Raw genomic sequence first — 13,597 nt, 5'->3', positions numbered from 1 at the left:
GAGTGGGGGGGCTAATGATGAACTGGGAATGGGGGGGCTAATGATGAACTGGGAATGGGGGGGCTAATGATGAACTGGGAATGGGGGGGCTGATGAACTGGGAGTGGGGGGGAGTTAATGATGAAGTGGGAGTGGGGGTGGGGAGAGCGCATGAGGCTTTAGGAGTGGGGGATGGGAAGAGCACATGATGAACTGGGAGTGAGGGGTGTGGAGAGCACATGATGAACTGGTAGTGGGGGTGGGGAGAGCACATGATGAACTGGTAGTGGGGGTGGGGAGAGCACATGAGGATTTGGGAGTGGGGGATGGGAAGACCACATGATGAACTGGGAGTGGGGGTGGGGAGAGCACATGATGAGCTGGTCGTGGGGGTGGGGAGAGCACATGATGACCTGGGAGTGGGGTTGGGAGAGCAAATAATGAATTGAGGGTGGGGGAGCGCAAATAATGATGACTTGAGGGTGGGGAACAGTAAATGATGAATTGAAGGTGGGGGTGGGAAGAGCAAAAGATGACTTGACGGTGGAGGGGGAGAGCAAATGATAATTGAGGGAGGGGGACAACAAATCATGATGAATTGGGAGCGGGGAGAGTAAAAGATGATGAAGTGGGGATGAGAGAGAGGACATGAGGACATGACAAAATGAATTGGGGCGGAGGGGGGCACATAAATATAATGAATCAGGAGTATGGGGGGCGTAGAGGATGGCGGAGTGTGACTGGTAATGAATTGGGGGAAAGAGTACAGGTTCTAATTAATTTATATATTTATTAGGTGGGGAAAGTGGCTATTTACATTTAGTGGGGGCGCAGTGATTGGATTACAATTTATATTTGGAATGGTGGGCTGTATAATAACTAATTATATATTAATGGTGGGTGCACTTCAGCATTCATCTGCGTAGTGTAGAAGTTGGGGACTGTGCTCTAGATAACTCGGTGTTATTTTATGCAGATAAGAGTTCTGGCTGGAAGAAGTGATGGTGGTCTCTGCTGGATGAAGGAGAAAAGTGAAGATGAAGGACTCCACCTAGAGACATCACTGGTGAGTCAGAATGTTACCTGTACACCGACACTATACACTATATACAAAGCTCCTATCTATAATGTCACTGGTGATCCCTGTATTACCTGTACACTGACACTATATACAGAGCTCCTGTGTATAATGTCACTGGTGATCACTGTGTTACCTGTACACTATACACTATATACAGAGCTCCTGTGTATAATGTCTCTGATGATCCCTGTATTACCTGTACACTGACACTATATACAGAGCTCCTGTGTATAATGTCACTGGTGATCACTGTATTACCTGTACACTATATACAGAGCTCCTGTGTATAATGCCACTGGTGATCACTGTATTACCTGTACACTATATACAGAGCTCCTGTGCATAATATCACTGGTGATCACTGTATTACCTGTAAACTGACACTATATACAGAGCTCCTTTGTTTAATGTCACTGGTGATCACTGTATTACCTGTACACTGACACTATATACAGAGCTCCTGTGTATAATGTCACTGGTGATCACTGTATTACCTGTACACTATATACAGAGCTCCTGTGTATAATATCACTGGTGACCACTGTATTACCTGTACACTATATACAGAACTCCTGTGCATAATGTCACTGGTGACCACTGTATTACCTGTACACTATATACAGAGCTCCTGTGTATAATATCACTGGTGATCACTGTATTACCTGTACACTATACACTATATACAGAGCTCCTGTGTATAATGTCACTGGTGATCACTGTATTACTTGTACACTATACACTATGTACAGAGCTCCTGAGTATAATGTCACTGGTGATCCCTGTATTACCTGTACACTATATACAGAGCTCCTGTGTATAATGTCACTGGTGATCACTGTATTATCTGTACACTGACACTATATACAGAGCTCCTATTTACAATGTCACTGGTGATCACTGTATTTCCTGTACACTGACACTATATACACTGTATACAGAGCTCCTGTGTATAATGTCACTGGTGATCCCAGTATTACCTGTACACTGACAGTATATACAGAACTCCTGTGTGTAATGTCACTGGTGATCACTGTATTACCTGTACACTATACACTATATACAGAGCTCCTGTGTATAATGTCACTGGTTATCACTGTATTACCTGAACACTGACACTATATACAGAGCTCCTGTGTATAATGTCACTGGTGATCACTGTATTACCTGTACACTGACAGTATATACAGAGCTCCTGTGTATAATGTCACTGGTGATCACTGTATTACCTGTACACTGACACTATATACAGAGCTCCTGTGTATAATGTTATTGGTAATCCCTGTACACTATATACAGAGCTCCTGTGTATAATGTCACTGGTGATCACTGTATTACCTGTACACTGACACTATATTCAGAGCTCCTGTGTATAATGTCACTGGTGATCCCTGTATTACCTGTATACTGACACTATATTCAGAGCTCCTGTGTATAATGTCACTGGTGATCCCTGTATTACCTGTATACTGACACTATATACAGAGCTCCTGTGTATAATGTCACTGGCGATCACTGTATTACTTGTACACTGATACTATATACAGAGCTCCTGTGTATAATGTCACTGGTGATCCCTGTATTACCTGTACACTGACACTATATACAGAGTTCCTGTGTATAATGTCATTGGTGATCACTGTATTACCTATACACTGACACTATATACAGAGCTCCTGTGTATAATGTCACTGGTGATCCCTGTATTACCTGTACACTGACACTATATACAGAGCTCCTGTGTATAATGACACTGGTGATCATTTTATTACCTGTACACTATACACTATATACAGAGCTCCTGTGTATAATATCACTGGTGATCACTGTATTACCTGTACACTATACACTATATACAGAGCTCCTGTGTATAATGTCACTGGTGATCCCTGTATTACCTGTACACTGACACTATATACAGAGCTCCTGTGTATAATGTCACTGATGATCACTGTATTACTTGTACACTGACACTATATACAGAGCTCCTGTGCATAATGTCACTGGTGATCACTGTATTACCTGTACACTATATACAGGGCTCCTGTGTATAATGTCACTGGTGATCACTGTATTACCTGTACACTATACACTATATACAGAGCTCCTGTGTATAATGTCACTGGTGATCACTGTATTACCTGTACACTATACACTATATACAGAGCTCCTGTGTATAATGTCACTGGTGACCACTGTATTACCTGTACACTATACACTATATACAGAGCTCCTGTGTATAATATCACTGGTGATCACTGTATTACCAGTACACTATACACTCTATACAGAGCTCCTGTGTATAATGTCACTGGTGATCCCTGTATTACCTGTACACTGACACTATATACAGAGCTCCTGTGTATAATGACACTGGTGATCATTTTATTACCTGTACACTATACACTATATACAGAGCTCCTGTGTATAATATCACTGGTGATCACTATATTACCAGTACACTATACACTCTATACAGAGCTCCTGTGTATAATGTCACTGGTGATCCCTGTATTACCTGTACACTGACACTATATACAGAGCTCCTGTGTATAATGTCACTGGTGATCACTGTATTACCTGTACACTGACACTATATACAGAGCTCCTGTGTATAATGTTATTGGTAATCCCTGTACACTATATACAGAGCTCCTGTGTATAATGTCACTGGTGATCACTGTATTACCTGTACACTGACACTATATTCAGAGCTCCTGTGTATAATGTCACTGGTGATCCCTGTATTACCTGTATACTGACACTATATTCAGAGCTCCTGTGTATAATATCACTGGTGATCACTGTATTACCAGTACACTATACACTCTATACAGAGCTCCTGTGTATAATGTCACTGGTGATCCCTGTATTACCTGTACACTGACACTATATACAGAGCTCCTGTGTATAATGACACTGGTGATCATTTTATTACCTGTACACTATACACTATATACAGAGCTCCTGTGTATAATATCACTGGTGATCACTATATTACCAGTACACTATACACTCTATACAGAGCTCCTGTGTATAATGTCACTGGTGATCCCTGTATTACCTGTACACTGACACTATATACAGAGCTCCTGTGTATAATGTCACTGGTGATCACTGTATTACCTGTACACTGACACTATATACAGAGCTCCTGTGTATAATGTCACTGGTGATCACTGTAGTACCTATACACTGACACTATATACAGAGCTCCTGTGTATAATGTCACTGGTGATCACTGTATTACCTGTACACTATACACTATATACAGAGCTCCTGTGTATAATATCACTGGTGATCACGGTATTACCTGTACACTATACACTATATTCAGAGCTCCTGTGTATAATGTCACTGGTGATCCCTGTATTACCTGTATACTGACACTATATACAGAGCTCCTCTGTATAATGTCACTGGCGATCACTGTATTACTTGTACACTGATACTATATACAGAGCTCCTGTGTATAATGTCACTGGTGATCCCTTTATTACCTGTACACTGACACTACATACAGAGTTCCTGTGTATAATGTCATTGGTGATCACTGTATTACCTGTACACTGACACTATATACAGAGCTCCTGTGTATAATGTCACTGGTGATCCCTGTATTACCTGTACACTGACACTATATACAGAGCTCCTGTGTATAATGACACTGGTGATCATTGTATTACCTGTACACTATACACTATATACAGAGCTCCTGTGTATAATATCACTGGTGATCATTGTATTACCTGTACACTATACACTATATACAGAGCTCCTGTGTATAATGTCACTGGTGATCCCTGTATTACCTGTACACTGACACTATATACAGAGCTCCTGTGTATAATGTCACTGATGATCACTGTATTACTTGTACACTGACACTATATACAGAGCTCCTGTGCATAATGTCACTGGTGATCACTGTATTACCTGTACACTGACACTATATACAGAGCTCCTGTGTATAAGGTTACTAGTGATCACTGTATTACCTGTACACTATACACTATATACAGAGCTCCTGTGTATAATGTCACTGGTGATCACTGTATTACCTGTACACTATACACTATATACAGAGCTCCTGTGTATAATGTCACTGGTGATCACTGTATTACCTGTACACTATACACTATATACAGAGCTCCTGTGTATAATATCACTGGTGATCACTGTATTACCAGTACACTATACACTCTATACAGAGCTCCTGTGTATAATGTCACTGGTGATCCCTGTATTACCTGTACACTGACACTATATACAGAGCTCCTGTGTATAATGACACTGGTGATCATTGTATTACCTGCACACTATACACTATATACAGAGCTCCTGTGTATAATATCACTGGTGATCACTGTATTACCTGTACACTATACACTATATACAGAGCTCCTGTGTATAATGTCACTGGTGATCCCTGTATTACCTGTACACTGACACTATATACAGAGCTCCTGTGTATAATGTCACTGATGATCACTGTATTACTTGTACACTGACACTATATACAGAGCTCCTGTGCATAATGTCACTGGTGATCACTGTATTACCTGTACACTGACACTATATACAGAGCTCCTGTGTATAAGGTAACTAGTGATCACTGTATTACCTGTACACTATACACTATATACAGAGCTCCTGTGTATAATGTCACTGGTGATCACTGTATTACCTGTACACTATACACTATATACAGAGCTCCTGTGTATAATGTCACTGGTGATCACTGTATTACCTGTACACTATACACTATATACAGAGCTCCTGTGTATAATATCACTGGTGATCACTGTATTACCAGTACACTATACACTCTATACAGAGCTCCTGTGTATAATGTCACTGGTGATCACTGTATTACTTGTACACTATACACTATATACAGAGCTCCTGTGTATAATATCACTGGTGATCACTGTATTACCTGTACACTATATTCAGAGCTCCTGTGTATAATGTCACTGGTGATCCCTGTATTACCTGTATACTGACACTATATACAGAGCTCCTGTGTATAATGTCACTGGCGATCACTGTATTACTTGTTCACTGATACTATATACAGAGCTCCTGTGTATAATGTCACTGGTAATCCCTGTATTACCTGTACACTGACACTATATACAGAGCTCCTGTGTATAATATCACTGGTGATCACTGTATTTCCTGTACACTATACACTATATACAGAGCTCCTGTGTATAATGTCACTGGTGATCCCTGTATTACCTGTACACTGACACTATATACAGAGCTCCTGTGTATAATGTCACTGGTGATCACTGTATTACCTGTACACTATACACTATATACAGAGCTCCTGTGTATAATGTCACTGGTGTTCACTGTATTACCTGTACACTATACACTATATACAGAGCTCCTGTGTATAATATCACTGGTGATCACTGTATTACTTGTACACTGACACTATATACAGAGCTCCTGTGTATAATGTCACTGGTGATCACTGTATTACCTGTACACTGACACTATATACAGAGCTCCTGTGTATAATGTCACTGGTGATCACTGTATTACCTGTACACTATACACTATATACAGAGCTCCTGTGTATAATGTCACTGGTGTTCACTGTATTACCTGTACACTATACACTATATACAGAGCTCCTGTGTATAATGTCACTGGTGATCCCTGTATTACCTGTACACTGACACTATATACAGAGCTCCTGTGTATAATGTCACTGGTGATCACTGTATTACTTGTACACTGACACTATATACAGAGCTCCTGTGTATAATGTCACTGGTGATCACTGTATTAACTGTACACTGACACTATATGCAGAGCTCCTGTGTATAAGGTCACTGGTGATCACTGTATTACCTGTACACTATACACTATATACAGAGCTCCTGTGTATAATGTCACTGGTGATCACTGTATTACCTGTACACTGACACTATATACAGAGCTCCTGTGTATAATGTCACTGATCACTGTATTACCTGTACACGGGCACTATATACAGAGCCCTTGTGTATAATGTCAATGGTGATCACTGTATTACCTGTACACTATACACTATATACAGAGCTCCTGTGTATAATGTCACTGGTGATCCCTGTATTACCTGTACACTGACACTATATACAGAGCTCCTGTGTATAATTTCACTGGTGATCACTGTATTACCTGTACACTATATACAGAGCTCCTGTGTATAATCTCACTGGTGATCACTGTATTACCTGTACACTGACACTATATACAGAGCTCCTCTGTATAATGTCACTGGTGATCACTGTATTACCTGTACACTGACACTATATGCAGAGCTCCTGTGTATAATGTCACTGGTGATCACTGTATTACCTGTACACTATACACTATATTCAGAGCTCCTGTGTATAATGTCACTGGTGATCCCTGTATTACCTGTATACTGACACTATATACAGAGCTCCTGTGTATAATGTCACTGGTGATCACTGTATTACTTGTACACTGATACTATATACAGAGCTCCTGTGCATAATGTCACTGGTGATCACTGTATTACCTGTACACTGACACTATATACAGAGCGCCTGTGTATAATGTCACTGGTGATCACTGTATTACCTGTACACTGACACTATAAACAGAGCTCCTGTGTATAATGTCACTGGTGATCACTGTATTACCTGTACACTATATACAGAGCTCCTGTGTATAATCTCACTGGTGATCACTGTATTACCTGTACACTGACACTATATACAGAGCTCCTCTGTATAATGTCACTGGTGATCACTGTATTACCTGTACACTGACACTATATACAGAGCTCCTGTGTATAATGTCACTGGTGATCCCTGTATTACCTGTACACTATACACTATATACAGAGCTCCTGTGTATGTCACTGATCACTGTATTACCTGTACACGGACACTACATACAGAGCCCTTGTGTATAATGTCAATGGTGATCACTGTATTACCTGTACACTGACACTATATACAGAGCTCCTGTGTATAATGTCACTGGTGATCCCTGTATTACCTGTACACTATACACTATATACAGAGCTCCTGTGTATAATGTCACTGATCACAGTATTACCTGTACACGGACACTATATACAGAGCCCTTGTGTATAATGTCAATGGTGATCACTGTATTACCAGTACACTGACACTATACACTGTGTAGCATCGGCGTCTCTGCCCCCTGACAGGCAGAGACACCGTCCCCCTTACCGCCGCACTCCTGGCCCGGCATCTTCCGGCTCTCCTGCTGCTGCTGCCCGCACGCGCAGCTTCCCGGGCACTGTGCTTAGGGCAGGCGCTCCCTTCCTCTTAAAGGGGCCGCGCGCGCCGTCCTAAGGAGTCCCCGGCCAATGGCCGGAGGACTTCTCATATAAAAGGCTCCTCCTCCAAAATGGAGGTGTCCGTGCAAGGTTGTAGCTCAGTGTACTAACTCTACTTCAGCCCTCAGGTCCCATTGCTAGTCTGACTACCAGTCCAGTCCGCCAGCCTGACTACCAGTCCAGTCCGCCAGCCTGACTACCAGTCCAGACCGCCAGTCTGACTACCAGTCCAGTCCGCCAGTCTGTCTATGGGCTTGGCCAGTCTACTTATCCGGAGCCTTTGCCTGCTACCTGCCTCCACCAGCCAAGTACACCCTCCAGCCCGACGGTCTGCCTATGGTCCAAACCCGCCAGTCTGTCTATGGGCCTGGCTTGCCTGCCTACCCGGAGAACGTACCAGTTACCTGCCGTGCCTACCAGCCAGCCTACCTTGAGGATCCTGCCAGTTACCCGTGGTGTCTGCCAGTCCGTCTACCCGGATCACCCGTCAGCCTTCCTGCCGTGCTCATCTGCTGTACCGGTCAGTCCCTGCCTTCTGACCCGTGGGAGTCACCTGCTCTCATACAAGGACTGGTCCAGAGTAGCACCTGGTCCCTCTGCTCGGTCCTTCCCTGGTTCACGGAGTCGATTGAGCCGCCGTGCGACCTTGGTCAGTCCGAGTTGATACCTAGTTACACCCCTCTGGTCCCTCCTTGTACCGCAGCTCAGAGGTTCCACCACCCGGACACACTGTATACTATGTACAGAGCTCATGTGAATAATGGCACTTATGGTAATATTAGTATTGTGTTATTTTTTTTATTAATGATCAGTATTGTAGTATTCGGTCACTATGTGGTGGCAATATGTGGTCTGGTCACGGTGTGGAGATATTTGTTCCTTTTATGTGGTATTATTCGGTCACTATGTGGTGGTAATATGTGGTCCAGCCATGGTGTGACGGTATTTGTCCCTTGTATGTGATATTATTGGTCATTTTAAAAAATGTATGTGACATATTCCCTTAAAGAAAAATAAAGAAAAATATACCTAAAAAGAGTTTTGGATATTTAAGAAATGTTTAATAGGTTAGAGTAGAGTAGGGCCCGGCCAGAAGAGTCTCCATGTCATGGTGGCTTAAAAAAATCTTTCAGCCAAAACAAAAGCTGATGGCTATGTATGTGATCTGGTGTTCAATGGGAACTGTTAATGTGTGATTGATGAGGACGGGGTGCAGAAGTGGAGTTTTCCAAGAGTGAGCGGTGGGATTGTAGAAGGTTCGAGGGGTGGTGGCGGAGTCTCAAGGGGGCCAGAAAATTTTGCCAGTATGGGGACCTGAAATTTCTAGTGGCAGCTCTGGGTCAGTAAATTCAAGACCTCTGGCCACCTGGCCTCATCTCCCATGAGCAAATAATTCAACTAATGAGGAAATGTTAGCAGGAGGAGTGCTAAAATATGCGGGAGAAGATAATGGCCCCTAAGGTGGACAGTTTGTCTCTAGCATACCAGGGACATCACATGGCACAACGGGAATGCAATATTCACGTGCCATATCTAGAATTATCTGATATCCAGATTATCTATGGATATACAGTATCTGTGATCGGGGGGGACATAATCGCTTCTGTGAGATCAAACATGAGGACTTAGAAATATGGTGGTCAAATTATTCCACGAGGAGGTTCCTGTGGGAAAATCTGATATAAATTAGTAATCATGTCCTGCACAAAACCCAAGTGTAATTCTGCCATTGTTTCCCGGATCCGTGACGCACAGAAAGGATTTTTCTAGTGCTTCCTATTGACCAAAACAACATAAAACAATAGAAAGTCACAAATCTTCACAGAAATATCCACAATTATTCATATTAGATTGCCTAATTCTCGAGGTGTCCTAAAGAGACTCCATGACTTCAAGGTTGTCCCACAAATTGTCTTGAAAAACTCTACCTTCCCCGAAGATATTGGCTTATAGGCATGAGAAACTTCTCACGAAGACATCACAATTGTCGGATATGTCAAGAAACCGTATGTCCCATAAAGCCCCTTACCTGGAGCTTGAAGGTGGCACAGTGGCACCCGGACTATGGCTTTGGTGGCCTCCTAGTGACACCTCCATTGCCCGGTCCTTTCTGCGTTGTTCACCTCTGTAACCGGCTAGCCCAAGTTCTTGGGGTACATCTCTCTCATTGATGGTGCGGTGTCTGGTATCTCCAGCTCTCGTAGCATGGAGATAATCAGCACTGTGTCAGGTTCTCCAAGTAAGGGGCCATAGAGGTCCACCAGGTGCCAGATATCCTTGTTCTGTAGACTGCCCACAATCGGACCACCATTGACCATACATTGATGGTAAAAAAATTCTGGTACATCCCAGAAAACCATAGACCAATTGTGTACAGAGTCATTTGTGGCCCCCACCAGACCCACCAAAAATGTATTGAGGAGCTTGAATTTCACGTTCAGATTTCAGGAAAGACAACAAACGCTTCACAAATTAACACTTCCTTCAATCCAGCAATTTGTGTCTTTTTATTGTTAATTTTTATCGTCTTTACTAAGAGGGCCTGTAATTATCAGAGAATATCGAAAATGGGTGCTATGCCGTGTGATGGTGCTCTGGAGAAAAATGCAAAACTATAGTAGATAGAGACTCCGGCACTCAAAATCATGGAATGCAAGCAGTTTATTAATGAAGTAACAGAAACTGGAAAAATCTGACCCAAAATGAAATCAGAAACAGGTTGTGACGTTTCGGCCTGTCAAGGTATCTGTTGGCAGATGGGTCCCAGTGTGCAGTGACCACATAGACCGTGTAACTGCACACTGGGACCCATCTGCCAAAAGATACCTTGAAAAAGGCCATGACAGGCCGAAACGTCACAACCTGTTTCTGATTTCATTTTGGGTCTGATTTTTCCCAACTGCTCCATCCTTCTCTCTCCAGACATCATATGTCAGGGAAGGAGTTAGGAGGCCCAGATACACATGAGGTGGTTGGCCAGTCCCGTTGACATCGGCAGACTCATCTCGTGTATGGGGGCCTTTGGTTACAGAGTTTTATAAATAACTATTTTAGGTATGTAGTACCTATATAATAATGTTATAACCCATAATACCTTATGATACCCTGATATTACCACCAAAGAACGTAAGCAAAGTATAGAGTAGGCCGCACACATTACGTAGAAATAGGGTGAACAAACAATTATCCAGTAAAAAATCGTTTTGCCGACAAATCCATTCACTTTCTATTCTACATTGGTTGTTCCAGTCATTAACGGGCACCGAGCAAACAATGAAAGAACATCCGGGGAACGTTCTTCAGTGAAAAGATCTTTTGTGGACGATGAGGCCAAAAGCTTCAACACGGCCACTTCTTTCCAGACTATGGCTGTCATTCACTGGCTAAAAGTACCATTTGCAGTGGGTTAAAATATCACCAAAATTCGATAAAAAAAAAAAACAAGAACTTATGCTAATCGTGTAAGAAATATTTTCAGGGCATTATTTTTGTGGTGTCAATGTATGGATCTGACCCTGTAGATCAGGCAATGTTCAGTCTTTATTCCCGATTCTTAACCAATTGTTCTGCACCATGAAAGCAGCGTGAAGGGGCTCGGTGAAGGTGGCGGAGAAAGTGTACAAGTGTTTAACAGCGTAACCGACTTCATAAAAGGACAAACGTCCATCGCGGTAATCCAGATAGACTCTCACCCTACTACAGGATGTCCTGTAGGGTAGAGAACACCAATGGCCATTATGCTCTGCCACGAGCCCATTATCGCTCCTCCGCAGACACCATGACTTGCTATTACATCCAAGCCTTGACTGGTCGCCCTTCCTGTCCATACTGGGGTAACACACCCCTACTCCCCAGTTCTCAGAGTCCTTGATCTCCACCTCCCAGTAATGTCTTCCTGAAGAAAAACTTCCACTGCATATGACCTGGTTACCCCCAAATCTTTCCTCTTTGTCCGGGAGATTGTGGTGAGATTCTACGTAGGTGACAGTCTTCAGGTCGTCTGACACCTGGAGGTGATGAGCCGCTGAGTTTATGTCCAGGCATATGTTTGCAGGTTTCTGTATATAGAACCAGATGTTTAGTCCTTTCATTATGTCTTCTAACCCAATTTGTAATGTCTTCGAGATTGGGTGCACGTCCAGACCACCGGCATTGTGTAAAGGTTTAGGTCTTATCTCTTCTTCCATGGGGCCACATGACTGCTCTTCCTGTAGGACGATATATGGATCGGTCATTTTACACAGCTCCTCAATGTGACGCTTATTCTTGAACATCTCTTCCTTCTGCTTCTCCAAGTCCTGGATCAGGTCAGTGTAAGAACGTAACTGCTGATCTTTCATTAGGAAAATGTCACTGATAAGAGTTTCCTCCAGGACTTGGAGTTCCCTCCCGATTACTCTAAACAGATCTTGGACTCTCCTAGTTACGACATCTGCCTTTTCTTGGATTTTTCTCATTTCTTCTTCCAAAGTTTGGACTTTTCGCTCAGTCTCCTCAGTCTTTGCGTTCATTGCCCCAAGAAACTTTCTCAGTTCCTCCTTCTTCTTCTCAGAGGCCTCAGTCAGTGGATCCACCTGGTGTTCCCGATGTTCTTTGGCCATGGCACAGGACAAGCAGATACAGGTACCATCCACTGTGCAGTAATACCCCAAGATCTTATTATGGATGGGGCATCTTCTTTTAGCCAAGGAAGAGGTAGGGTCAATTAACGTGTGCCTCACTGACCTGTTGTGGCTCCTGAGATGCCTTTCACACATGGAGGTTTCGCATTGCAGACACACTTTAACGGCAGGAGATGAAAGGTCACAGTAATTGCAGAAGACATCGACGTTATCATCATCGGGCTGAGCAGAATGGAATTGTTCTGCGATGTTACGGAGGTTTGCGTTCTTGGTTAGGACAGGTTGTCCTTTGAATCTCTTCCTGCATTGAGGACACATGTAGAATCGGGAGTCCAGTGCACAGTCAATACATTTCCAGCAGAAGTTGTGTCCACACCTCAGGGTTACAGGATCCTTAAATATATCTAAGCAGATAGGGCATGTAAGTTCAGCTGCTAGATCTGCCATCGTTAAACGTCGAAGAGAAATGAAAGAGAAACTATCAGTGGCCACTCCTTAGACGTGACGTCTGCCAACATAGAGGAGGCATCTAACTGGTACTTTCCATTATCAAGGGAGTGTTGTGATAGTCATGCTTGGAGG

The 13,597-nt window shown here is 42.9% G+C and overlaps 1 protein-coding gene and 1 pseudogene across 1 annotated transcript; both read right to left on the bottom strand.

Annotated features, from left to right (window-relative positions):
- LOC141176437 (uncharacterized) overlaps positions 1-13,597 on the bottom strand; it is a 40,320-nt pseudogene that overhangs the window by 14,608 nt on the left and 12,115 nt on the right.
- Positions 11,267-13,477, bottom strand: LOC141176334 (E3 ubiquitin/ISG15 ligase TRIM25-like). The gene has a single exon (XM_073660275.1). It carries the CDS (start codon positions 13,460-13,462, stop codon positions 11,927-11,929), a length of 1,536 nt encoding a protein of 511 aa, XP_073516376.1. The 5' UTR covers positions 13,463-13,477; the 3' UTR covers positions 11,267-11,926.

Source organism: Phyllobates terribilis, unplaced genomic scaffold, assembly GCF_046119375.1.
Source record: "Phyllobates terribilis strain yellow unplaced genomic scaffold, ASM4611937v1 Scaffold_25__1_contigs__length_18738178, whole genome shotgun sequence".
NCBI lineage: Eukaryota > Metazoa > Chordata > Amphibia > Anura > Dendrobatidae > Phyllobates > Phyllobates terribilis.
The sequence above is the reverse complement of the archived record's forward strand: the minus strand, read 5'-3'. Positions and strand labels throughout refer to the sequence as shown.

Bases quoted from the DNA above. Each gene is read 5' to 3' on its own strand.
- LOC141176334 (XM_073660275.1), bottom strand. From the start codon at position 13,462: ATGGCAGATCTAGCAGCTGAACTTACATGCCCTATCTGCTTAGATATA.